The following is a 27,868-nucleotide window of genomic DNA, read 5'->3' as shown; positions in this document are numbered from 1 at the left end:
TTATAAATCAAAGCTTTTTTTGTATTTTCAGTGTGAATATAGTAATACCACTCTCTCCCTGTTTGCGTGTGTGTGTGCGTGTGTGTGTGTGTGTGTGTGTGTGTGTGTGTGTGTGTGTGTGTGTGTATTAGAGTATATTAGAGGAAAAAATATTCCATATTAAGACAGGCTGGGTGAATCATTATTCTTTGATAGCTGCCACAGCTTTACCCCCAGGATACTGCAGCGGCTTCAAATACTGGTCTGTTCCACGGTGGTATTATACAGTATATTACAGGGGTCTGTGTATATGCATGCATGTGTGTGTGTGTGTGTGTGTGTGTGTGTGTGTGTGTGTGTGTGTTTGAGAGAGAGAGAGAGAGAAAGAGAGGGAGAGAGAGCCAGAGAAAGAGAAATTGCAAGAGGCTATATGCTGTCAGAAAAACTACAGACAATGACTGCAATCTGAGAGTCTGAGTATCTACACGACAGCTCAATGTGAAGTTTTGTAGTGTATATGTGTGTAGGTGTGTTTTAGTGTGTGGAAGTGGATGTGATGAGCATGCATGCATCAAGATTTGCAGTGTGTGTGTGTATGTGTGTGTGTGTTGCAGTGAACAGAGGGATAAGAAAAAAGAGGAGTCTGGTTGTGTCGTACCTTTAACTCTCAGCCCAGAACATTTTTTTGACAACTTTGGTGGTAGAGGAGCTTGAAGTGTGTTCATCCGTGTGTGTGAGTGTGCATGTGTGTGTGTGTGTGTGTGTGTGTGTGTGTGTTTGTGTGTGTGTTTGCAGATGGAGCATGCATGCGAGTATCAGGGTACACTGCATCCCTGAGTGCAGACAGTGAGTCGCACTGAGTCAGATCTCTGTCTCTCTATCAGAATATCTTTGTGACAGCTTCAGTAGAGAGGAGGCCGAGAGGCAGAGTGGAAATGACAGGCTTGGTTTTACTTAATGCCACTTCCCCTCCCTTCATTTTGACTGTGTGTGTTCACATTGTGTATTCGCTTGTGCATTCTTGTGCGGCAGTTGTTTTTTCACTGACAGGTCCTTTAGTTGTCTTCAGACAACAAACAAAATGTTTGACAAACAAAATGTCAGTTCAACTCTCGACATGTTACAGCACTCAGCAGAGCTGATGTTTCATGACTGACAGGTATAATGAAGTTTTGTGAGGGGTTTTCACTATTAATAACTTCATTCCTGTGTCATATCAGCCCTTCAGACCAATTTCACAACAGTATATACTTGTATCAATAACTTTGTAGAGACATTCAGTAACTCTATCTACTTGGTCCTATCATGGGGACTCACCTGTGGTCCCCACAAGGCTAGTGATTAAAGATTGGAGGTACAACTTGTTTAGGGGTTATGTCAAGGATAGTGGGATAAAGGCAAGAGTCCAGGCACTGGTGCATTGTTCAGAGTTCATATTTAAAATCAAATCAATAAAAAAAAAAACACACACACTTCGCCTGGCAGTTCAGAATGAGGACAATAAACATAAAAACTTGTTGAACAAAACACAGAAATTTCCAAGGTTTTAAACAAAAATGTTTTGTTTTTCAAACAAAATAGAACAGAGTAGAACCCAATAGAGCGCAGACCTCCACAAAGGGCCAACAGCCCTCTTCTTTCAATCAAGCTTCACAAAATTACATTGAGTGTGTACTACAAATAAGTACACACTCATACATTATTTTCATCAATATCCTTGAATTATGCCATAGAATTTATTTATTTTTACTTAAAAAAACACAATATCTCGCATGTTAAAGAGAGTGAAACAAAATACTTCTGTAGCTGTCCCTTGATCCAGATCTGCACCAAAATCCTTCCACCAAGTTTTCTGATAATCTGTCAAGTAGTTTTTGTGTAATGCTGCTAACTAACAGACAAAACAACAAACAAAGGTTGATGAAAACTAACCTCCTCTGCAGCAGTAACAACAGACTTGGAGGAGGATGGCTCATGGATGGCTCATGACTCTCAGTGCTACACACAGTTGAATGTATTCTGGGTTGTGGCTGTTTCTTTTACACAGTGGTCCACATGATGCATTGTGGAGATTTGGGAGGTTGCCCTCTCACCTCCTGTACGAGGCTGAGTGACCTACATTTACCCATACGAGTCTTTGCAGAGGTATAAATGATGTGTCCAACGACATCAACACCTGCATGACATTAAAAGGGGAACATATATCATGAGGTGATGCAGCATTGAATGGTGCATCAACCATTAAATGGTCTATCAACCACTCAGAGAACTTAACAATGTATGTTTCATCCACACATTTAGACACTGATGGGGTCAGTGTCTTGCTCAAGGACACCTCAACATGCTCTCTGGACACTTGCAATTACAAGACAACTGCTCCTGATCCACATATGTCAGATATGCATTATGTTAGTGCACTTCTGCAGGGACCTCATGTGAGACAATATTATTACCTCCTAAGGAACAATAACGTGTGTGTGTGTGTGTGTGTGTGTGTGTGTGAATGTCTTGTCCCTCATGCCTTTAAGCAACTGGTGCACTAATGAAGCCAGCAACATGTCCCCTCACCATTTCTCTCAGTGAAGCCTGCTTCCCCCTCCACTACCCCCCTCTCTTCCGTGGCTCCAGCATGTGCAGGGCAGCGGGCCCGGCAGGATCTTCCTTGCTTTTCCATATCATTGATAATCGACCGGCTCGGGGACTGCAGAAGTGGAACGGCAGAGCGAATGTTACCCTGCCACTGCAGCTGCTCCTGGCTGCCACGGCAACTGGGGCAGAAAATCAGGCTTATCGCTTTGTCATAATCAGCGGCGGATCGCGGTTTCCGATCTCCACGACCCCTCTCTGTCTCTCCCCTAGCTTTTGTTTTTCGTCTGCTTCTTTCGCTGTGCTCTGATGTTTCCATGCTTGGATATGATTTTATACTGAAGTGTCACTTTCATTTTTTAACCCAGCTCCTCTTAAGCATCTGAGACATGCTGTTGCTGTTTGCGTGTAAACATGTGCATGTGCAGACATGCGTACCAGCTCTTTACATAGAGCTCTTCGCCCTGAACTATCCCTTAGCATTACATGGCTTTATAAAGCGCTTCCTCTTGGGAGACTAACAGGGCAGCATGTGCAGAATATGTGGGGTAGCATTGTTTTTGTACTCATTCACGTACCTGTTCTTGCCTGTGTATTTGCTCCAGTATGATAAAACAATGTGAACGAGATAATATTTTTTGCTTGTGTCCTACACATGTTATAGTTAGTTAGGCTTACTGTATGAGATCAGAGACATCACTATTACATTAAACTATTTACTGGCGCACAGGGAAAGACTGGATTTGTTTCGGAACCGTAAAATTCTGATTGAAATCCAAATCTCAGCCCAGGACACTGTCTGTGCTCTCGTTGTTTGTCCATCTCCAACCTTTACACTCTCTGTCTCTCTCTGAGGAAAACCGACTGAGCAGAGGAAGATGTGGCTTAATTCTTCTGGGAGCTGTTCCTCACTGGTCACTCATCCACACTGTATTACCACTGGTGGATGAGGTTTTGCACCAGCCTTTCATTGTCACCTTCTGCTCAAGTGACTGCTTGGATGGGGCTCTTGTGTTTCTGGAGGGGGACACGCACCAAGCAATAGTGTGGGTTTTTAATAGTACTATTTCGCAGATACGCTTGGGAAAATGCATCAATATATCTTTTACATTTTTTTCTCAAGTACATTTTTTCCTGAAATAGGCAGACTGTCTGTTGTAGTGAGGTTGTAAAAAAAAAACAAAGGCCCGAGGCTTCCACACGCGCACACACACAAACACACACACACACACACACACACACAGAGGGGAACACAGGAATACATTTGTGAAAGTAGGAATTCAAGCAAAAGAAGAAACCTCACTATTGAATGAAAGCTTTTTGGAATAAAAATAAAAAAGCAGACTGGTGCAAAAAAGGTGAGACAGGAGGGGGGAAAGGATAACAATGTGACATAATGTGTGACAAATGATATCAGCTGAAGTGTCAGATATTAGCAAATGCAGCATGGATTCATCGTCATGTCATTTGTGTCTTAAGCTCTGGTCTGTTGTGCTTAGCTTAGAGCGCAGCAGAAATACCACAGGGATTCAGCAACATAAAAACGCCGCATTAGGTAATCACGCTTGCACTTTCTTAGACAAACATGGTCAGTGCATTCAGGGACAAATACCGTTTTTTTCTGGAAAATCATGCAAATGTGAAAAGTGAATCCCATGATGTTCTCTGCGACACAGACTTTCCTCTTTCCCGCAATCAAAAGAGAAGAAAAGAAGTGAGAAACAGACTGCTCTGTCACTGCTCTGTTCCAAAAGGCTCAGGAACTTCAGTTTTGCCAAAAAGACTTTTCGCATTTCTTTCATAATTAAGCACAGATCTCCCCTCGGCACTGATGACCTTAATGCAGATTCATTTCCCGGATTAACTTGGATTGGGGGGGGGGGGGGGGGGGGGGGGGGAATAAGACTAATTACTGAAGTAGTTTGCAACTGAAAGACCATCCAGAACTACATTTACCTCCATCGCTGGATAACAAGATTACTGGAGCCCTTGCCGACACGCAGAAGTGGCAGAGTTTGTTAGGGTGTTAGATAAGCAGGGAGGATGTGCCCACTTGATCTTGATCGGTGTGTCAGTGTTTGTGTGTGTGTGTGTGTGTGTACGTGTGTGTACGTGTGTGCGCACACGTGTGTGGATTCCCCCTTGGGCAAGTCTTGGCATCAGCCGAGCAGCGATCAGGTGCCTGAGTAAGGCAACATTTAATGAGATACACAAAGCCAACAAATGCAGCCAAGTGGCAGACTTTCAAGCATGTGATCTGCATGTGTGCAGCAACGAAGTGTGTGCTTATGTTATCTGTGAATGAACCATGAAATCCCATGCATATGTGTGTGTGTGTGTGTGTGTGTGTTTGTGCGTGGGCGCAGAATGATTCACCTTGCAGTTCTTCTTCCAGCTGCTGTTAGCTCAAACTTAATTAGGGGAGGGAGTCCATCTCCTCCGCCATCTCGCCACGAGTTGTTTACGAGTCGACCAACTGCTTATTTTATTTTATTGTCTGAATAGATGACAGAGAGCAAATTAATGCGAGCTCTCTGTTCTCCGTCAGCTGGTCTGGCTGTCGGCCCCTTGCACCTCCATAAATCACTTCCATTCTTCACACCCTCTCTGCTCTCTGCTAGTTGCTGTTTACACAGTGACACAGTGCATTTTATATCACATGTGAGGGAAATAAAACTGCTAAGCTCATTGTAAAACCTGATTATATCCATGTTGCTCCCATTTTCTCTCTGTTACCTCACCATTAACTGTGAGCAGGCGTGAATCAAACCGGAGGAGAAGCACATTTCTCAATTTTCCTGCAGGGTATGGAAACACTCTGCAAGGATCGATAGGTATATCACCTCATCTGCTTGGTTTGCACAGCTGGTAATTAGATAAACTGTGCTAGAGAGAGTCCTCATCCTCGCCACTTTACCTCTTATCAGCGAAAGGCAATAGCACTGCCACAACAACACACACATTCTTTTTTTAAATTGCTCAAGCACCTCCAGTCCTGTGGGTTAATTTGCACGGGAATCAGGCTTTGATCAGGGTTCCCACTCGTCCCACACACCGTACATTATGGGCTCTAATCAGATTTGGTTTCAGGATGCGATGTGTCAGCGTTCTGCCAGTCATCCAGGATCCTCTTTTCACTCAGTGCCCTCATATCATTAGCATGGATTCAAACATCCTTCGTGCTCACAGCCTCACCCTCAGTGTCCCTTGACAGTAAAGAGATTATAGCATGGCCCTTGTTGTACTGCATGGCATGGCATGGCATGGCATTGTATGGCACGACGTGTAAATATGAGTGAGTGTGTGTGTGTGTAGCTGAATGAATGAAGCATCAAATTGCACTCACTGATGATTTACGATAATGTGCACACTCACTGTCTATAAAACAATGTGATGGGCTTCTGAGAGGAAACTTGCAGGTCACCGCTCCCTGAAAGATGATCTGAAGCCATTTATCATAAACTAAAGTGCTTCATGACAACTATAAGTGTTACTCATCAAGCAAAGTAGTGAGTCCTGGAGCTCATCACAATCTCCTGATGTGAAGTTTTGGAACTCGGGCCCTTGATGAAGTCAGTAAAAAATATCAATTCACAATAAAAAATGAAGATATATCTGGCTTCACACCAAAAACTAAACTTTAAACCAACCTAAACATTTCAGAAACTCTTGGGGAAAATTGGGGTGCTTTAAAATTAAGCGTTGACTGAATTTGAGATGACAAGCTGGGGTCATTTATAATGATGAACCCATAACCACGTCAAATCACCATTTCAGTTTTACTTAAATCATTTAGCTAAGTAACCACAGTTCAGTTTAGTTATTTGAAGTCTCTAGTTGATTCAACACAATTTTACAGTTGTTTCCTTTTACATATTCTCTGTTTAAAGAATCAGTTCATTGCATATTGATCTTATAGCTGCAGCTGCTGAAGGCACTTTTTAAAAGAGTCACTTTACATTAGATGAGGCTGATTGTTCAGGACTGACCTCAACACATACCTGTTTTCTTCAGACTACAAAAAGGAGACTTTTAACCACAGACTGTATATGGACGACATGATGGCTCTCTAAAAGTGAAGCAAAAGTGTCTTGATGGCCACCTAGTGGCTGGCTGCAGTGTAGGTCATAAACCCCACATGTGAAAATGGGCCTGGGTTAGGGTTAGGGTTAGGGTTAGGATTCACCTATGAATCTGATGAGTTTGGTTGTAATTCATTATTGATATGCAGAGAAACGTCATGATTGACAGCTGAGACGGACTCACGATTGGTTCGAGTGTGGCGGGAGCTTGATACCACAGCTCCACTCCCAATCACTACTGCGAGTTTGTAATGTTTGTATCTAGGACATTTTAGTATGATTTCTCAATAGTGGGAGGAATCGGATTAGTAACATCTATCTTTACAGTCTATGGTTTCAACCCCCAAGCAATGTCATTATTTGAAGTTAAGAATTCTCAACTCATGTTAACATTTAACTTATTCAGCTTCACTGAGTGGCAAGCCCGTTTTTCATGCTATCATCATCATCATTATTTATTAGTATATTTAGTAGTAGTAGTAGTAGTAGTGGCTCTGACCTTACATGTGAAGAAATCAGGCTGGACCGAGAGCACCTTTGTTCAGTAGTCAAACCATCATTAGACCCCCTGCAGATCTCCAACCAGGCTTAGATTAGAGTGGAAGACCTTTCAGCAGCACAGGGCTGGTATTCACCTGAAGAGACAGGCAGTGCTGTGAGAGTCATGATTTTTGACTTTTCCAATGCATTTAACAGAATACGACCTGCGCTGCTCAGCAGTGAGATATAAACATGCAGGTGGATGCTCCACTGGTGGCCTAGATTACCAACTACCTCACAGGACTGACACAGCATGTCGAGGCTGCAGAACAACACGTCAGACATCATAGTGAGATGCACAGAGGCACCGCAGAGGGGTGGGGGGGGGACATCTGACTTCAGATAGCCTTCTGCTCACAGTCCTGCCACCTACAGAAGTTTTCTGATGACTCTGCCATTGTGGGCTCTATGGAGTGCGGTGGGAAGTGCTGTGGAGCAGTGTGCATCTCAACATCACAAGGAGTTGTTGATGACATTACAGATGTAAAGAACCTGTCTCATGCCAGTCAGCATCAGGGGAACAGAGGAGGACACTGTGGACAAATATCTGAGCCTCCACACAACAAACATAGATGCCCTTTACCTGAAAGGTCAGACTCGCCTGTTTTTTTTCTCTCCGGAGACTTAGTCAGCTGAAACATCAGACACTGAAAACAATAAATACCGTGTGCAATATCAACTTTCAGTACAATATTACTGCTCAACATTATGTGCAATATCGCTCTTTCATTATCATATGTTATTTACACTCAGTTACCTGCAATATCACTTTTATTATTTCACATATAATATCACTTCCATTATTATCATGTACATTATATTAATAATTTGCGATGTATTACTTTGTCGTTTCCAGTTTATTCTTTTACATTTATGTACTTTATATATCTAGGCAGTGGTCCTCTTATACAATTGTTAGTTTGATACTTCACTTTTTTTTAATACTTTATTGCTTCTACTCTTTGTTATTGTAATTTAGGAGCAATATCTGTCACAAGAATGTCCTTCGGGATTAATGAAGTTCTGTCTTATCTAATCTTTGTGTTAGAAGCTGCAGATGGCCACAGACACTGAGTCTGGTTCTGCCAGAGTTTTCCTCCAGTTAATGACGAAGTTTTCTCGCCCCACAGTCGCCAAAGTGCTTGCTCATTGTGGGAACTGTTGAGCTTCTCTATAAATTATAAGGTCTCGACCTTAATATGTTATGATTTGGCGCCAAAAAATTAAACTGAATTTTATATCTTTTATTCATTACTTTTTTTGCCATGTATTTCGTCAAGCACTTTGTAACCTTGTTTAGATAATGTGCAATAAAGTTATTATTATATTATTATTATACCCTGTAGTTCACCAGCATCCAGCAACAGTATACTACTGTGCAATATTGAAATTCCAGGCATTTACCTGCGATATCACTCCCCAACAAAACTGATTCTGGCCCAAAATAATACAAACACGTTATATGGCCATGGATTAAGTGCAGAGTCACTGACTGTTGACCAGGGGCGGATCCTGGGGTGGAGCCAGTGGGCACTGGTCCCAGCTGGAACAATATCAACAGTAAATAGGATCATTTGTTCAGCATTTTAAATTTTTAAGCTTTTTTCAAGTACACATTTATTTTCTAAATATATTCAATGATGTGTGGCTTTGTCTATATGTGCAATGTGGGGCGCCCTCAGAGAACACATATTATTTTCACTAGTTAGTTATTGTAGTTAAAATAATAATTTGTATCTATTAAAATGTTTAAAAGAAATAAACTAATGGTTTGTATCTCCATCATATGTTCATTGCATTGTATAGTCTTGCATAGATATGCAGGATTTTGTTGCTTGCTTTCCAGTAGGTGCGCTCCAAGCAGAACAGTTGGTGAATTGGATCACACTGGCCATGGGAACAGCTTGCTTTTCATTTCGGCACCCATGTTAACAGATTACAGCGGTCACACTAATTGCGCTACAGCCACGCTACTATTTTGGAGATTCTAGGTCTTGTCTACTTTTTCTGCGTATGGCACGCGTTTCACAGCAGAATAAACAGTGAAAATGAACTTTCACCACATTTTCTATGTTTCTCTGTTAAATATATATCACAAACATAAATCTTTGCAATACTTCCTGTACCCGTTTAAAATGAAAATATATTATATTCTTTCACAGGGCTAAAACATTTCTAGCGGTGCCCTTGTGTGCCACTCACTGAATCAGGATTTGTGAGTGGATATTGAACATATAATTGGCCCCTCTGTGGCCCCCTGATTTAGAAAAACCCTGGATCTGCCACATCTGTTATCACATTGTTATTATGTCATCATTGGATGTTGGGCCATGAACACAAAACATCAAAACAGGTATTTATTTAACCTGTAGCCCCCCTTTGTCCTGAACATTTATCATGTGGCGTTTACTATATTCATTTATTTACCTCTGGATGGGGACCATGCACATCTGTCCTCTCCGGACAGAGGTGGACTGGCCCTCCTCTGTGCCGCCCCCTACCCCCACAGTCTGACACAGCACCATCCATCACTGAGAGAGAGAGAGAGAGAGAGAGAGAGAGAGAGAGAGAGAGAGAGGCGACGGATCAGGCTGGGGGGTGGAGGTGGTGGAGGAGGGGGGGGGCACACACGGAGCTGCTGCAGCTGCTCCACAGTGTGGAGGCGGTCCGTGTTGTACAGAGCCACCGTCCCTTCATGCTTCACCAGCAGGAACGATCCTCCGGAGGTCCCGCTCTCCTCCTGCAGGAGCGTGTGAGCCAGTGACATGGTTCGATCCCCAGCCGCGGAAAGCACATCCGTCCGCTTGTGTTGACGACCAGAAGAGGAAGGGAGCGATGAAGTTTGCGGTCGCGGTGTTGTGGTTCCTCTCCCTGGCTCCCGGGAAGCACACTGTGCAAGGTAAGAACCCGTGTTTTTGTAAGAACAAGAAACAGATGAAGAGTTTCAGGATGCGATCAGCTTGTTGGATCCAGCTCGCACTTTTAAGTCGGCAGGGGAAAATGATGGGGGTCAGGTGAGAGGAGCAGGGGCGCTTTGGGGATTTATGAGTGGCTGGGAGCGCAGCGCCCCCCTGGGAGCTGAGGAGAGGCTGCTGAACCAGCTCCAGGAGACAAATGTGGGACCAGAGCACATTTAGTAAAGGGGGGTAAATAAGTCCCTTACATAATAAAGCAGTGATTCAGGTAATGTCTCACAGGCTCTGATGAAAAGTGAGGGATGACATGTTGTGCCACTGTGGTGCTGAGCTACAGAACACTGCTCCAACTGCTGCATCTCTCCCTCTCTCACTCTATTTGTTGATATCAGCTCTACCACTCCAATCACGAGATGGAGTGGCTCTTGGCAGCACATGCTGTGAACCCCCCCTCGCCATGCGTGCCTGTGTAACAGAGCGAAGAAGAGAGAGACACGGGGGCTGGTTGGATGACAAGTTCATGAATTTGATGAATTTATCTTCAGTGACCAATTAGCTGCTGTCCCAGTGTCAGCCCGACACCTAAATACACGAGGAGGCACTTTTTAAACAGACACTAATCTCCTGGCAGAGGGGTTTTAATTAATGACGCTTTGTGGAAGCAGATTGAAAAGAGAAGATTTGATTAGATTTATATGCATATTTTTAAAAAATCTGGTACCACACAGATTTGTGCAGGTCTCCAACAGATAACATTTGGATGTCTTTTCAGATAAATAATAAATAATCAAGAGTCATCACTCACTGTTTTGATGTGTGTTCTCTGCACACGTGTGGTGACCTCTGCTCAGGTGATGTTCAGCATCTTTGACAATATGTGAGCAACCAATTGGCATGTGCGCTCTAACATTCCTCAAGGGTGTCAATGACTGATGCCCCCCCCCCCCCCCCAGAGGCACCTGTCCTGTTGCATTGTGGGTAAACTAGAGCAAGGCTGCAGGTTAGATTGTAAAGCTTGCTTCCCCTCTCTGCTCTCTGTCTATGCTTCTCTTGTCTCTAGAATTAAAAATGTTCCCCGTTGCAAAAAACAAGGTTCAGCTCTTGGTTTCCCACATATGCTATTACCCCGCTCAGTGGTACATCCCACTGTGCATCCACAGTGAACAGATGGTTGCGATGTCAAGTGATCGTACCACTGTGTCGCCAATGGGGTGTTTCAGCTTGAGGAGGAGGTAGGGTGTTTGTTTGTGTGCCGGGTCACCCCTGCGTCTCCATCAATCATCGGAAAACTCAAATTTATCTCTTGAACATGCACATGCACACATGCATATTGTGCGTCCACGCTGTGTGTGTTTTCTTCCCATTTTTCTTTGTAGAAAAGACACACATACACACACTAATGCATCATAATGTCCTCACAGAGAATCAACCCCATCCCCCCAGCCATCCGTCTGTAGGTTCCAATCAATATCATCTCCCCTTCACCTCTGCTCAATCAGCTATACAAGCACGCGCACACACACACACACACACACACACACACACACACACACACACACACACACACACACACACACACACACACACACACACACACACACACACACACACACACACACACACACACACACGCGCGCAGCCTCTATCTGAGGGAGGGAGCAGGCTCTTGTAGAATAATCCATCCCCGCCGTGTTTGACTAGTTTGGCTCCTGTGTTTTTGTTGATGAGGATCTTGAGACAGAGCTGCTTCCTGTAGAGAGGGTAGATAGGATCCAGCTGATGCCCCATTTCAGCCCTTTGCAAACTGAGTGCTGTGCTGGGGTTCTGATGCAATGGGAGGTAATCAGTCTGAACAAGGCTTTTACTTTTAAATTCTGGTTACAAAACTGCCTCTTTAGGAAGGAAAGGCCAAACCTTTTTTTGAGAAAGATTTGCAGGAAAGGCTAAATCTGATCTCCTTTATGACCATGCATACAGTGCACACCTATGCACACAAGCACAAATAAGCAAACATATTTTTTCCTTAATATTCTGTGCTTGTAGAACATTTCATTGATTTTATTCATTCACCATTCCCGAACCCCCTAACGCCTGTCACAAACACCGCATACATGAGACAGCCTGTCTAAAAACCTGTGTACAATCATACCTGGACCATACAGGCCTGTCTGTGGCTAACACTTCATTAGCAACTAAGCATAACACACCTGAGCCTCCAACAAAACTGTGAGATATGGGGACAAGCACCAATTTTGTCAAGGAAAACCTGGTGTCTGTTTCAGCTGCTCCCGTTTTAAAGTTCCACATTGTAGAAAGTGAGATTTCCATGTGTATTTTGACTATTGAGCAGGTCCAGGTGCAAAGTGCTTTATAAATACTGTGAAAGTATCAAAGCACACTATTGGTCAATTTCACATGGACCAGATGTTCAACCTTGCAGGATTATGTGTCTGTTTACCTGAGTTTGTTTTATTCAGTCACTATGGAGGACTCTTATTGCTTTGTTCAGCCTCTCCAAACTCCAAATCTCTCCTCTCTGCAAACCTACGTACCCACAGATAAGTGATGACATCTACCACCTGCAGTTGGCGCTCCGCAAAAAGAATACGCTTCATAACTTTGTCTCTGTACCTGTTGTCCAGACTAAGCATTTCGTGCATGCAGTCATCCCCTCTTGCTGTCTCTGCTGCCTGATCACCACCCTCCCTGATATTCTTGGATTCAGCAAGTTGCCCTTGTCTGGCCCTGATGCACACTGGCACTATAACAGTCCACCCTGACAATCTATAGCAGCCGAGGAAAGTGACCAGCTATCCTCCGTAAGTGAGCTGAAGTCAGGGGCAGTGGGCTCCACAAACAGTTGTCTGTCACCCCAATGCTTTTGGATGAAAGAGCAAGATCCGAGGCACCAGTGAGTCACAAAAAATCCAGTTAGAGCTTTTGTAGTTTGGCAGTCTGTGCGGCTCATTTCAGTGCTGACTGACCAACCCCATTTACTGGTGAGTTTAACCAAGCTAGACTAGTATCCCTTTTCTGCGGTTGTCCTGGTTGTGCATCACCACGTAAACATGAAACCAACCAGTTAGCGAGGCTCGGTACCTTTTGTCCAACATAATTTGCATTTTGGATGATGGATTAGGTCCTTTTCTGTTCAGCATCAAATATTGAATGCATTAAATGCAATATGTAGCCCTGCAGTGAATCTGCTATGCAATGAATAAGGTATGTATGGTGCGTATTCATCCTCAAGCTATTTTACAACCTCAACACATCCCTTCAAAGTTATCCGGTGTTTCCTCACCATGGCCTCTGGCTTACCATCATAATGTTAGCCTTCAAAAAGTTTAAATACTGCTCTGACATAAACTATCTTACCTACCAGTTAAAATCAGCCAATGACAAAAAGCTATTTTACCTAATGTAACTCATTAAAACGTACACTTAACCAAACTGGTGTCAATTTTCACATGGATGTTCGAAAACATAGGGGTAACTCTTTTTGGTAAGTAAAAAAGACCCTTGTGCATTTTAATAGGACATCCTTCATCTTTTCTTACTGCAGCCCTAAACCCAAGTCCCATCCTTGAAATAGCCCCTTGATAAAATGACAACGTAAACCTGAATAAAATTAAATTGTTGTTGTATGATTTCCTTCTTTTGCTGCGTGTTTAAAGGCAGAGACATAATGCTGAAACCACCTCCTCTCTTGGCAGTAACCACAGCAGCAGCAGCAGCAGCAGCGCAGAGATGATCACCGCATGTGTGTCTACAAACATGTGGAATGTGAGGGGATGGGTCGGTCGGTATAAAGCCTCAGTTTAAGAGTCAAGTTGACATGGGAATTTGTTTTCTTCTCGCTGTCTGTTGTCATTCCCCTTGCCGCTGTTAACTTCTGCTCACTGAGCTCCTCTCTGCCTCCTCGCTCCGTCTGCAGGGAATTGCTCCGGGTCGCTCTGTCTCACTCTGTCCCTTATCAGCTCTCTCCACTCTTCTCCTCCAACCCCCATGTTTGAGCAGCCGCTGATTCGAACTTCTCATTTCTGTCTGTCAGCCTCTGTTGCGACACTGCAGCTACAGGCAGAGCCAAATATCGCCCTCTTATGTGGACAAACGCTCGGAGCTCTGAGCTTATTGAGCCGCTGAATTACTGTGGGAGAAGCTTAAGTACAAATACCACATAACGCTCTGAGCATCCAGAGTGACACAGTCAGCTTCAACTTAATTACACACAATGAGTAACAGAGAGAAGGGATAGGTCTTGCTGGAAGTACAATTGGACAGGACATCTGTTCTGTTGCTCTTGACTACTACACCACACCAATTTGGTTTCCCTCAATAGATGCAGCTATAGAGTGGTTCCAACAGTTAAGTGAAGGCTAACCAAACTGAATAGCAAATTATACATTTCTTTCTCTGGGAAAAAGTGTGTTTCCTGTAACCTAGAGACCTGACATCTCCCAGCTGACTGCATTTGAACAGTGGCTGGCGCAGTGAAAGCACGGTCCCTTCGCTGCACTGTCTCCTGCTCGGTGTTAGCGTCACTCTTTAACCGACTATTATGTCTTGTGCCTGACTGCACAAAGAGCTCTGAGCTCAGCTCCTCTCCCCTGGAAATTCATTCTGTCTGAGGTGATCATGTCAACATGATCATTTCGTCAGCCTTGGGAGCTTAGATGCATTCGCTCGGCCATGACCAGCTGTCAAACCAGGGTTGACAGTGTGGGAGTCTGTGTGTGTTTGACTCTTAGGCCCTGACTTAATTTTTCCTTCCACTTCCTTTTTGAGACTCTGGAGAGGTGATTCACTTTGTTCATGCTCGACTGTGTCTCTGCATGTTCAGAAACATGTGAGACTGGGAAGAAGGACACATCTGTCTGTGCATCTGTGCACATGAATATTACATGTATGTGAGCTCACTATAATTAGAGCTACAGCAAACATTTATTTTCATTTTCAAATAACTTTTTTAAAATAAAATAATTTGTCTGATTTATTGTCTGATACAGTTACCAACAGACCAATGTTGTGGCTCCAGATGGCTTTTCCCCCTATTCAATAGAGTCTAAAACACCAACACGTTTAATGTGCAATGATTTAATGACACTTTGGTCCAGACTGAAGTATCTCAAAAACTATTAGATGGTTCGTCAGAACATTTTTGTACATTCTAGATGTACATTGGTGATCCCCTGTTTTCTTTCTCGATGGACTGGTTGATTCCCAAAACAATGTTCCCTAATTATAAGTTTTCTCAAATGCCTCCCTGTGGTAAAAAATTGTGTTTTAAGTGAGATCTCTCAACAGCTTGAGCAAGGCGGGAAATTTGACACATTCATTTCTTGCTCTGGATGAATTGTAGCCATTTTTCTAATCCCTCAATTTTTCATGTGCTGCCATGAGCAGGTCAAAATCTCAATTAATTCAATACTTTGGTTTATGAACAAATACCTGCAAAACTAGTGACAACGCCATCGGCTTAAACGTGTCAACGTCAAGTGATAAAAAGCTAATGATAGCATGCTTCAACCCTTAAAGGTCCAGTGTGTAAGATTTAGGTGATAGGAATCTATTAGCAGAAATTGAATATAAAATAATCCTATTGCTGTTTTCAGTAGTGTGTTTCATCTAACTTGTACAAATTGTTGTTTGCTTTACCCTAAAATGGGCCTTTGATATTTAAATACTTTGAAAGCTACCACAGGTTCTCTTTCAGGTTTTAAAGGGGAGGGTGAGGTGAGGGGGATTCAGCTGCAACATGCAACTTCACCACTAGATATCACTAAATTCTACACACTGAACCTTTAACAAAGATGTGAACACAGTAAGTATTAAAGCTATTGTTGGTAATCCAGGAAATGCTAGCAGGAGCAGGCTACACTTTGAAAAAAAGGCAACTGATACATCCCACCGCCTCCCATCAGCCCTGTCGTCTAAGCAATGCCCCCATAACACATGGATGTGCACTGCCTGAAAACTGCTCCGGTGTATGGCTCTCACCTGTCCGGCTTGTGAAGACTCTGGTCAAACGCAGTGAGAGCACAGGCAGGGTCCCCACAGGTACGACAGCCAATCATTTCATTCGGTCTAAGTGAAATAATGGCCGTGTTTACTACAGTGCTGCGAGGGCCACAGTCACAGGCTTGTTTTCTTTTTTTAGATGACTTTATTGATTAATGGTTATTGTGGCATGAAGAGAATTTCAACAAATAAGATTTAAAAACTTTAGAAACAACTTACCAACTCTACCTGTAAGAGGCGGTTGTTGCTCAGGGGGTCCAGCGGGTCATCCTCGAAACTACAATGACCATCATCCTATCGGCGCCCCCAGTCTGCAAGCCAAAGTGTTTTTGGGAAAGATTCTGTCTGATAGAAAAAGCGTTTGTCTAACAAGTTGTAAGATGTTACAGTTTCAGGGATTATTTCATGCTTGAGTTGAAGATCCTTGTTTTTCTTCAATATAAGTAGATGCCAAAGCAGATCAATTTACCATCACTTAATTACATCTACCAATTTCAGCAAAACTTAAAAGGACAGATATATAATGTTGTTTTTCGTGCCCAGTAACATTTTCTCTCCCATATTTCCTTCTTCTGTCTTCTGTCCTTGTCCCTCCAGCTCAGGAGGACTTTGTGTCGCTGGCTGAGATGGAGGATTTGTTGCTGAGGAACCTTTTCAGGGGTTACCAGAAGTGGGTACGGCCCGTACAACACTCAAACGACACCATCACTGTCCGCTTCGGTCTCAAGATCTCACAGCTGGTCGATGTGGTAAGGAACAAAACTACGATGCATGAACACATAAGCGGGAGGAAGTGTATATAAATGTCAAGTTCTTTTAGGGTTTATTTATATGATGGGTCTTCTAGGTAGCGGCAAGAATATAAAGTTCATCTCTGCTAAAGACGGAGGAGGAAAGTAAGAGAGTGAATCAGTCTTGCATTTGAAAAGCCTCTCAAAAGCAAAATTTTGGTTCATTTATTCGACCATTTACAGGATTTTTGAAATTCTGATGTTATCTGTTCTATCTACCACCTTCAGGAAATTTGGACAAGAAACCAGGAGGATGCGCTAAAAAATTTAAAATCTGACTTAAATATTCAGTGATCTCAACAGTTCAGTTTTACTTGGTGAATTTTCTTCCCAACATGACCGTCTAAATGGTGTTACAAAACCTGCGAGGGGGGAACTTTAATAATTCATTAATTTGTAGGCCGACACGTAGCCAAAACCATATGTTAGTTGTAAATTAGAGGACCTAAACTCTCCAGGTTGTTAAAAATGTACAAAAACAAACTAAAATAAAAATGACTGAGGGAATGACATCAGTTATCTTAATGATGGCACCATTTATTATGTATTATATTAATATTAGATAGATGAGGGTATTTTAACTGTCTGTGCAATTATCACATGCTCAGTGCCCTTGAGCAAACTGGAGCCAGACGAAGAGGCTTTAATGCGTCCAGGAGACCAAACCTGGCACTCAGCGTCATAACACTGTTTGTACCTGTTAAGGAAACTCTCCGCAGAAATTAAAATTGCCTTATGTAACAGAGTTAATACAATTATGTTATGTCCCTCTGAAGGTTTTGTTTTTTAACAAAAGGAGGAAAGGACGGAGGGGAGGAAGTAAAGCTGAACACCACTAACAGGAACAGGAGGAAAAGACAAAGAAGGGTAGAGAGGAGCGGTTATTAGGGGGAGGTCAACGGAGGAACTGTCACACAGAGGACACACACTGAGTGAGAATGACTGTGAGGATAAATTAGTCGGAGGGTGAGGAGCCGTGGGATTTAAGGGGCCGATGACAGGAAAAGAGGGGTGAAGAGAAGAGAGAGGAAGAAAGGTTAAGAGGGAGGTCCAAAGTGGTCCTTCGTAGCAGCAGAGGAATAATGAGGCCATCAGGCTGAGAGGAACCAGATCACATTTATTATTTACACAAGGACACACACACACTCACACACAGCTCATCCTAACTCCACAGAGGGTCACATTTTGACAACATCAGCATTTGATGTTTGTACTCTTGCCATGCAGAAATCATGTTCAGGATAGCACCATCTTGTGGTATTATAGTTAAACTACTGTTATAATCCATAGATCTCTTTGCACAGAGGATGGGTACACAATCAGCACCCCCCCCCCCTTTTCTCTCTTCACCACCGCCACTGTCAGTTATTATTGAACCTTAAATTGTGAAAACCTTATACTGAGCAACAGAAGCAGCAGCACCCATATTAGTTTTGCCAGTGGTGTTGGTCATTGCGTTGTAACTTAAGCATCTCGCTCATTAAATATTGTAGATAAATGCTATAGACACTTAACCCCAGAGTTGTTCATTTCATAGTGGCAACCTAGAGAAGCAATTAACTAAGTTAATTAAGTGCTTTCTAACTAGGCTTAATAAGTATTTTCTTTAATCTCGCTCAACTTTTTGTCTCCAGCTTCTGGTTTGCTCTTCACCTCATCATTAGCCTTTTTTATCATTCGAAACAAGCGCCACAAAGATTTCTAACTTCCACTCTTTCTTCCTGCAGGATGAAAAGAACCAGCTGATGACAACAAACGTCTGGCTCTGGCAGGTAAATGATGAACACTACCAGTATTATTCACAGATACCAGATATTGCATAGGAGCTAGTTTTACTGCTCTGAAAACATTTTGTACCGTAGACAATGTACATTTGTATACTATACAAATATAGCTGATGAATCCACCAGAAATATCCTTTTAAACTTCTAAATATCTTAATTAGAACAAACTGAGAAGATATAAAACTTGGCTCTAACAAGATCTTTCAAACTGAGGTTTAAAACTTGACTTTTCCTTTTATTAAATAGCATTTACATTCTCGGTCTAAAGGCGACTATTGAAATAAGAGCCTCAGGCTCTGAAACACTCTGCAATACCCCGATATATGCCAGGCTTAGTCAGTAGCTTCCTTTCAATCAAAGCTCAAAACTTACTTTTATCGTACCTTTTCCCCTGATTTCACCTAATTCTAGTTCTTATTGTATATAATGGCCATGCTAACATTTCTATCACACATCAAGTGTTTTTTATTATTTTATTTATTCACTTATGACTGTGTATTTATTTGTTTTAATGTTTTAATTGATGTATTTTTATTTTTATTTTTTATTTTTTGAAGCATTTTGTAACTTTGTTTTGAAGTGTGGTTTAAAGATATTGTTATTATTATTATTATTATTATTATTATTATTATTATTATTATTTGTTCATTCATATCATATCAATGCAGCTGCACTGTGATTATTATTCTGTTATTTAATCAGTTTAATAGAATTCTACCAAATTTTTCTATCCTACTCTTTCCGTTTTATGTGTGCTTTTATATTGCCTTGTGTTTCTCTCACTCATGTAATGCACTTTGGACGCCTTCATTGTTGGGAAGTACAAATAAATAAATACAAATTAATTAATTTAGTCAATAAGGTGTTGAATCAAAGATGTCCAAACATGGTTGTGGAAACATATTGGGGAGGATAAACATACCAGAAAAACTACAGATGTTTCCAATGGCTGTCAATTAGTTAATCTGGTGCTGTCCATGGTGCTGAATTTACAAGCCTATTATCGAATCATTCTAAAATGCATTGTTGTGTTTTTCTTTTTTAAGGAGTGGATTGATGTGAAGCTGAAGTGGGACCCAGATGACTATGGAGGTGTTACCTCCATCAGAGTGCCTTCAGAGACAATATGGCTGCCAGACATCGTCCTATATGAAAAGTGAGTTATGCAGCACTTTGCACATATCAGTAGCACTCTCTGAGGTTTGTTAACGTAATCAGTTTTCCTTTCCTCTTTGCTGTCTCTGCCACTTATCCATCTCTTACCCATCTACTCACAGTGCTGATGGTCGCTTTGAGGGTTCCCTGATGACCAAAGCCATTGTGCGCTGGGACGGCACCATAACTTGGACTCCGCCTGCCAGCTACAAGTCCTCCTGCACCATGGACGTCACCTTCTTCCCATTCGACCGACAGAACTGCTCCATGAAGTTCGGCTCCTGGACATACGATGGAAACATGGTGGACCTGGTCCTGGTTGATCACTATGTGGACCGCAAAGATTTCTTCGATAACGGCGAGTGGCAGATCCTCAACGCCACAGGGATGAGAGGGAGCAGGAGGGATGAGGTGTACTGGTACCCGTTTGTCACCTACTCCTTCATCCTTAAGAGGTTGCCCTTGTTCTACACCCTCTTCCTCATCATCCCGTGCCTCGGCCTGTCCTTTCTCACTGTGCTGGTGTTTTATTTGCCATCAGACGAAGGAGAGAAACTGTCACTTTCCACATCTGTGCTAGTGTCGCTCACTGTGTTCCTCCTGGTCATAGAGGAAATCATCCCTTCATCCTCAAAGGTGGGTAGTCTGAACGGTTGTTCTGTTGAGAGATAAGTTCATTCCAAAGTTTCTACTGTGCTGTGTGTTTTTTTTTATCTTCCCTGCTTTATCCTAATTATAATCTTAATTACAACATGTCCTAATTAACACAGATCACAGCCACAGTCCTATCAATTACCTGCAGCTTACACTAAATGTCAACCCAATTAACATGCTATTGACTTGAGTCCAATAGAGATCTCTGTGGAAAAAGGGGGCTTAAAAAAACTGTTCAAATTCACTGACTTTTTACGACAAAGCAAGTCTCATTATGGAGCCCAAATTCTCTATTATGGATTATTTATTGTTATTATAGAGGACACAGATTAAGATTATAGCAGTAAAGTGGGACATTAACACAGATAAAGTACAGGTTACTGCCTTAGGAGAGTAAACAATGATAATAATAATGACGATATATATTCACCTTTCAAAACAAACTTACCATGCTTTGTAAATATAACTAGAAATTAAAACAAATCTGCATTAGCGTTTGAAAAGGAACCATCGTATAAAAAATGTGAATAAAATTGCCTAAAATACCTGAAAGAATTCATTGAATAAATTTGAATTAAATCAAATAACTTTATAAAATAGTGACTGTATTATATAGATATTAATACAGGACTGATTCTACAGCCTCTGAACCTTGTCCTTTGTTTTTTCAACCCTGTTTTTAAACTGTCCACATGACTGAACTGTCACTATGCCAAAACTAGAATGGCATTCAGTAGAGCTCATACCTCCACACAGGCCCCACAGTCCCCTTAAATTCAATCAAGCTGCACTAAATTTCTCATCGAGACCATCTCCCTGAATTGAGTTTTTCATAAAGTTCTTCCCTGGGAAAACTGTGAAAATGTTGAAAAATGGCCTCTCTCGCAATGTTAAATTAAGTGAAAAATAAATGTGGATCTGCATCAAAATTGTTGGGGTTCTTCCCTTAAGGTTCTTCCCTTACCCATACTGCATCCTTCCACCTGGTTTTGTGGTAGTGCAACGAGTAACTTTTGTATCATCTTACTGACAATAATAAACAAGCCAGCAAACGGACAGGGGTGAAAACAAAACCTTCTTGGTTGAAGGATCAACAGGCAGCTATATAACCCTCACCGTGAAGCCACGATGGCCAATCAGCAGCCTGGAAAAGTTATTAGCAGCTCTGACAGGCAATGATTTTAAAAGGGTTTTCAAAATTACCCATGTACTTATGGACAAGACATCAGACAGGGGGTTCTAGAGTTGAGGGGCTCTGACAGCAAAAGGGTCTGAGGAACAACCAGAGACACCCTGCCATTGATCTGAAGCTGTGCTCTGGCTCTAGGGCTGCAGCAATTCACCAACGTAATTAGGAGCTGAGATACGAAGTGATCAGTAAAATCTAAAAATGAACTTCAGAGCTGACTGGTAAGAGAGTGATAAGAGGAAAGAAAAGGAATTGTGTAATTGTGTCTCTTATCATTAGTCAAAGATGAGCAGGAGTGTTTTGACCTAATTGTATCGTGACATCGATTTATGGCTGACGTCTGATCGTAGAGAAATGCAATAATTAAGACGAGATGATTTATGAGCTTGGATGACCTTCTCAAGATCAGTATGAGAAAGGAGCGACCTACGTTTAAAGATGTTCCTCAATCACAGGAATGTCTGCACAACCCTTCTGATGGATATCCAATGCAGCCAATGTCTTATTTAGATGAATAGTGCTGGTGTAATTCTACAACACACACAATAATAAAGTATGTTTTCAAGTAGACGATAACAAAATATACCTCTGTCCTTTTTTCTGTCCCAGGTAATCCCTCTCATTGGAGAGTACCTGCTCTTTATCATGATTTTTGTCACCTTCTCCATCATCGTTACCGTCTTCGTCATTAACGTCCACCACCGCTCCTCTGCCAGCTACCACCCCATGGCCCCCTGGGTAAAGAGCCTCTTCCTTCAGAAACTGCCCAGACTCCTGTGTATGAGGGGCCACACTGACAGGTACTACAGATAATACAGGATAGACTATATTCAATATCTGAAAAGTATTTGAACTGTAACTGTTTCCATTTTTTGCAGATACCACTATCCAGATATGGAGATGACCAGCCCGGAGCCGAAGCCCAAGAAAGGCGCAGGAAGGAAGGGGGTCCCTGGCCACAGTGGCAGTCAACAGAGGAAGGAGGACGAGAACCAAGCCTGGCTGGCCATGCTGGAGAAAGCCACGAGTTCAGTGCGCTACATCAGCCGTCACATCAAAAAGGAGCACTTCATACGAGAGGTGTGAGAGCGGGCTGACATGACGGATAGTGTGGGATGAATGTGTTTCAGTGCATGTTGTGTTACATTTAACACTTTTACATTGTTACCGCCAACCTAAAATGTGTCTCCTGATTTAATCTGCTGTCTATTGCAACAGATAAGTGAGTTGTGTTGTGACCTGGCTGCAGAATATTTTCACTGTGAACACACTTGAAGCTGAAAACAGTCTGCAGACCTTTGTCTCGCTTGCTCCGCCTGTCTGTCTCCGTCATCTGTCTCTCTCTCCCTCTCAGGTTGTACAAGACTGGAAGTTTGTGGCTCAGGTGTTGGACAGGATCTTCCTCTGGGCCTTCCTCACGGTGTCAATACTGGGAACTGTTCTCATCTTCACCCCTGCTCTGCAGATGTACTTCAGCTCACCATGAACACACACATGAACACTCTCCAAAAACTGATCATCCCTGTTCTTCAGTTTGTTTTGAACTATAATTTATTAATAATGCTCAATAAAACATTCACTCTGTACATTTCTACTGTAGGAACGAGCTCAAGCTGCAAACCTGTACCTCCCTACAGTTGGGTCTGCAGCCTGTAATGACAACTGGACACTTTAGTGTTCTACATGCAACTGATTTTATTTGTTGGAGCACAGAGGAGTAAAAGCAATAAGCGGGTTATAGTAGCGTGTATGATTTAAATATTCATGTTTGTTTTAGTGTAACATTGTCATTATACATGTAACAACATGCACAATATCACTCCATGAATAATGAGTTGTTCTGTGTGTCACATTCACCTTGTCGTCCCAGCTGAACTCTACTGTATGTGCTGTAATGATGATCTCAATAAAAAGAAATCCGATGTAAGAAATCTGAATTTCATACTCACTCGATGCTTACAACCAGGCAATCGATGATCTCAGGGGGGCCAACATTCTGAGGGGGACCAGTGGGAGTTGCTACTGGTTACAATGTTATAATGTTAACTGTAAAGATTGCCTTGTAATACTGTTTACACCACTGAAGTACATAAGAATAATAATCATCTCATTGTTTCCTTTATGTAGAAGAGCACTTACCGACATATTCAAAGCTTTTATTATGCCTTCATTATTTCGGTCTATATTGAGTATAATTAATTCCCTACATGCTAATTACTAGTCAGTAAGCAACACAATGTAAAATGCAGAGAGAGTGGGGGAAATGGGTTCAATAGGGGTCCACAGTGGGGCCGATCAGAGACAGTCTGAGCCAACACCTGCCACATTGTTCAATTGTATAAAAAAATTAAATGAACTATATAAATACTTTATTTTAAGTTAATTTCATTTGTGTTAAAATGTTTACATCCCAAGTAATATTAAATGAGCAACAGTCTAATATATTGCTCATGGAATAGAATAAATAATGGAATCTGGCTGAAATGAGAATAATATATCTGTTGGCAGACGCAGTTGAGCATTATTATTAGCCTATAATAATGAGAGTTTAGTATCAGGGATAGAGAATACAAAAAATTATGGCAGATTTACTCTTGTTATTTGTTTTCAACCCTGATAAATGTAAAAAAAGACAAAATAAAACATCCTGTCAATTGTTCATAAGTAAATAAAGACCTAAAAGAGGCTAAAACTACGCCACTTGTTTTGATATATTGATCGAAAATAGACTAGGTTCTGTTATTGTACTGCAGTACGGGTCATGATCTGATCATAGTCTATTCTTTACAAACTTTTATTTTTTTAAGAGTACATTTCCTCTTTTCGGGCCTTGACCCTGTTGATACCATGAACTCGCAGACCACATGGACTGGGTGTATTAGGTTGGGTGTACTTACATAGTATCAACACTAAACGGCAGCAAACCTCTTTTATTGTCAGACAGATATGTCTGCCTGAACATTTCCAAGCCCTGTTGACAGGATAAATAGACACATTAGTTATTAGGCTGCTGCAGCACAGATGCATTTTTATTGCATATTTATTTATTAATTACCTTTTTGCGACCATGCTCTCACACTAAGGATAGATCTTAATTCACGGCATCAGCCTGGATGAGTCACTGTATATTTGAGTGTGGTGTAGTCATTATGTGTCTGACAGAGCGGCCTGTGCATACAGTGATGGAGAAAATAAAATTCCAATCATGTCTGTGACGCTTACAGTGTCCAAACATTGTATAGTTTGCATTGGTTTTGAGCAAATATTTGCTGTGGAGAGATGTTGTAGGTCGTACATCATTACAATATCTGTTCTACCCTGTGCTGCTGGTTTTGCTTTAGGACGCAAAATAAGTAGGCATTACAAAATTGGACAGCAGCTCATTCATTAACCTTATCTATTGTCCTTATTGGGTTGTCTGTCCAAACTATCCAAAACTTGCGTTTCTCAGCTGCTGTAACTTTCTTGTAGAGCCCGCAGGCTTTTGTCAGCCACCAAAACTTGTTACAAGTGTCAGTGCCTGGTGATATCATAGTGTTTTGTGCTTTGGCCTAGTTTCTGGGACACATGAGTTTGTTCTCTGTCTTATTAAAATGGCTGGCATGCTTAAGTGAAAGCCTCTCTCCTGTTTCCCCGCACTTGAACAGTCTGACCTCAGCTATTCTCTTCTATTATTCACAGCTACAGATCTGACTCAGGCAGACAGGTGTGTGTGTGTGTGTGTGTGTGTGTGTGTGTGTGTGTGTGTGTGTGTGTGTGTGTGTGTGTGTGTGTGTGTGTGTGTGTGTGTGTGTGTGTGTGTGTGTGTGTTCGGTGTGTGTTTGTGTGCAGGGGTATGTCTGTGCGAGTGTGAGACAGTGTGACGGAGCACAAGAAGGGCACAGTGCACACGTGTGTGTGTGTGTGTTTGTTTGTACCCTCAGGAGTCCACATAAATAAACAAGCTCATGTCTTTGAATGGAGAAGACCTGTGACCTTATGTAAAACATCCAAAATATTTTAAAGGGGAATTATTTCTCCTCCAAATATTTCATGTATTTAATTCCTCTGGTGGAGTTGGGAAAATTCAGAATTCAATACAAGTAATTTCTATGAAAGGGAAAATTTGTGTTTGTTTCTAAAGCTGCAAACCATGATGCTTTCTCTACACTCACCCTAACCTTAACGGAAATTATACTACTAATATCAAATCACAGAATTTCTTTTATTTAATGTTGAAATATAACAAATAAGGTTTAATATTAAAACACTGTCTCGAGGCTATCTGAGCCTGCACTTGAGCATAGAGGTGATATCAGAGTGCTATCGTGGTCACAATAGCCAAGTTTCTATCCAAATGTATTTAACCTTTTTTGTGTAAACCGCTGTTTCATAAGAGAAATAAATCCATCCCATTATAGTATTTGCCATATGCCACAGGGTGACTTGAGCCAAGTGAGTGAATGTTCACTGCTGACAGTTTAGACGTGGCACTGCTCGACAGAGAGGTAGCCCCAGAATACACAGTAACAGCGCCTCCTGAACAACAGTGTAGTCTCTTCCAGGTTTAGTATTCACTTGGGACGAGTTTACTATATTTTCTGCGACATCCACGTACAGCTCCAGTTGCAAATAACAAGAGGAAAAAAATTGAAGGTCTCCACAGGAGCACTTTCTTGGCTTATTTCTGGGCATATAAAACGACTCGATTTTCTGCGTCACGTCTGTTATCACCACTGTGGTTTGAAGCTCATCTGGACTGAGAAACACATGCCACACAAGATCAGTCTCACATGCATTCTTAATGAATCAACTCCAGGTTGCACACCATTGGGGAATTACAAAATAAGATGGGCTCAGGAGCTGCATGCGACTCTGGGAGAGACCTGATCAGGCCGGTGACCAAAAGCCGTAACATGTGATCCATTATCACATCACATATATGAACTCTGTGTGCTTGTCACTCTCTGACAACATGACTCATTCTGCCAGTAGCACCGTAGGATGGTGAGAAGGTTACTGGAGAAAGCAGAACAAGCTCTGTTGCTCACCTCGGCCAGCCCGTCCACAGGTGTTATCTGCCTCTCAGACAGAACAGAGCCTGATTTGAACATGACCTTTTAGCTTGTATGTCTCCTGTCACAAGAGCAGACAGTCTGAGTGAAAAGTAGTGTTTGATGCTTCTGACAAGAAAAAGGAGAGCGAAGAAATTGTTAAAGACGCCAAATAGGCAAAGAAAGATTTTAGTGAAGAATGATTCAATCTTGCACTTCTGCGGAGTGTAAACTGTGTTAGACCTAATGCTCATGGATTTTGTAACACAAGGCTACAGGTCCTGTGTAAATAAATGTATCTGTGGTAGAGGCTCACGTTGGATCATTGCGTTCATTAACAGAACACTGTCGATTTTACAACTTTGTCGCTGGATTTAAAGCTGCTCTACATCGTCCATCCATCCATCCATCATCTGTACCACTTATCCTTTGAGGGTTGCAACCCATCCCAGCAGATATTGGGCGACAGGTAAACCGTGGATAGGTCACCAATGTGTCACAGGGACGAAATATAGAGACAAACAAAAACAAAAACACACACTCATATTCAAACCTACGGTCAATTTAGAGTCTCCAATTAACCTAACATGCAAATAGACAGAGACAAGCCCAGCTGAGAATTCTTGCTGTGAGGTGACAGTGCTAAACACCCTGCGCCATCAATTCTCGAAATCAATATCTATATATTTATGTTGGTGAAAGAAAAAAATGGGTGTATATTCCAAGATGTGTGTTGTTGACAAATCGAGATAAGACTTTTGTCCGCAGTTTATCTGTCACACATGCACAACACAGCGGGGGGGGGGGGTTCACTGCTCAGATGCGTTCCCAACAGCGACAAATCCTCCGCAGGATTCAGGTCAGGGGGTGGTGCAGCCAGACATAGGCAGGAAGTAACGCAATAATTCTACTGCAGAAATCAAATGATTTTGTTAACAGCACATTGACAACGGCATCCACTCTTATCACAACTAATTCTCTTGAAATCTTCGTCTGTGTCACCGCTTTTTCACCGGGAGATATTTCTTTTCTTTTTGTTCTTTTTCTTTTTGAGTCTGTCTCGTGTCAGAAGCGTCATCAAGCCCCATACTTGCTCTCCGTGAATCGCAAATGTCGCAGAGAGAGCCACCGGGCTTTCTGAA

At 42.1% G+C, this 27,868-nt stretch overlaps 1 protein-coding gene across 1 annotated transcript; it reads left to right on the top strand.

Moving 5' to 3' along the window:
* Nucleotides 1–9,760: 9,760 nt before the first annotated feature.
* Nucleotides 9,761–23,636, top strand: chrnb3a (cholinergic receptor nicotinic beta 3 subunit a). The gene is made up of 8 exons (XM_034594016.1): nt 9,761–10,086; nt 16,718–16,869; nt 18,639–18,683; nt 19,742–19,851; nt 19,973–20,486; nt 22,303–22,493; nt 22,572–22,773; nt 23,048–23,636. The coding sequence occupies exons 1-8, from the start codon at nt 10,023–10,025 to the stop codon at nt 23,177–23,179; spliced, it is 1,410 nt and encodes a 469-aa protein (XP_034449907.1). The 5' UTR covers nt 9,761–10,022; the 3' UTR covers nt 23,180–23,636.
* The last annotated feature ends 4,232 nt before the right edge of the window (nt 23,637–27,868 follow it).

The sequence above is a fragment of the Hippoglossus hippoglossus genome, chromosome 1 (genome assembly GCF_009819705.1).
Source record: "Hippoglossus hippoglossus isolate fHipHip1 chromosome 1, fHipHip1.pri, whole genome shotgun sequence".
Classification (NCBI taxonomy): Eukaryota; Metazoa; Chordata; class Actinopteri; order Pleuronectiformes; family Pleuronectidae; genus Hippoglossus; species Hippoglossus hippoglossus.
Note: the sequence above shows the minus strand (reverse complement) of the source record. Positions and strands in the feature narration are given on the sequence as shown.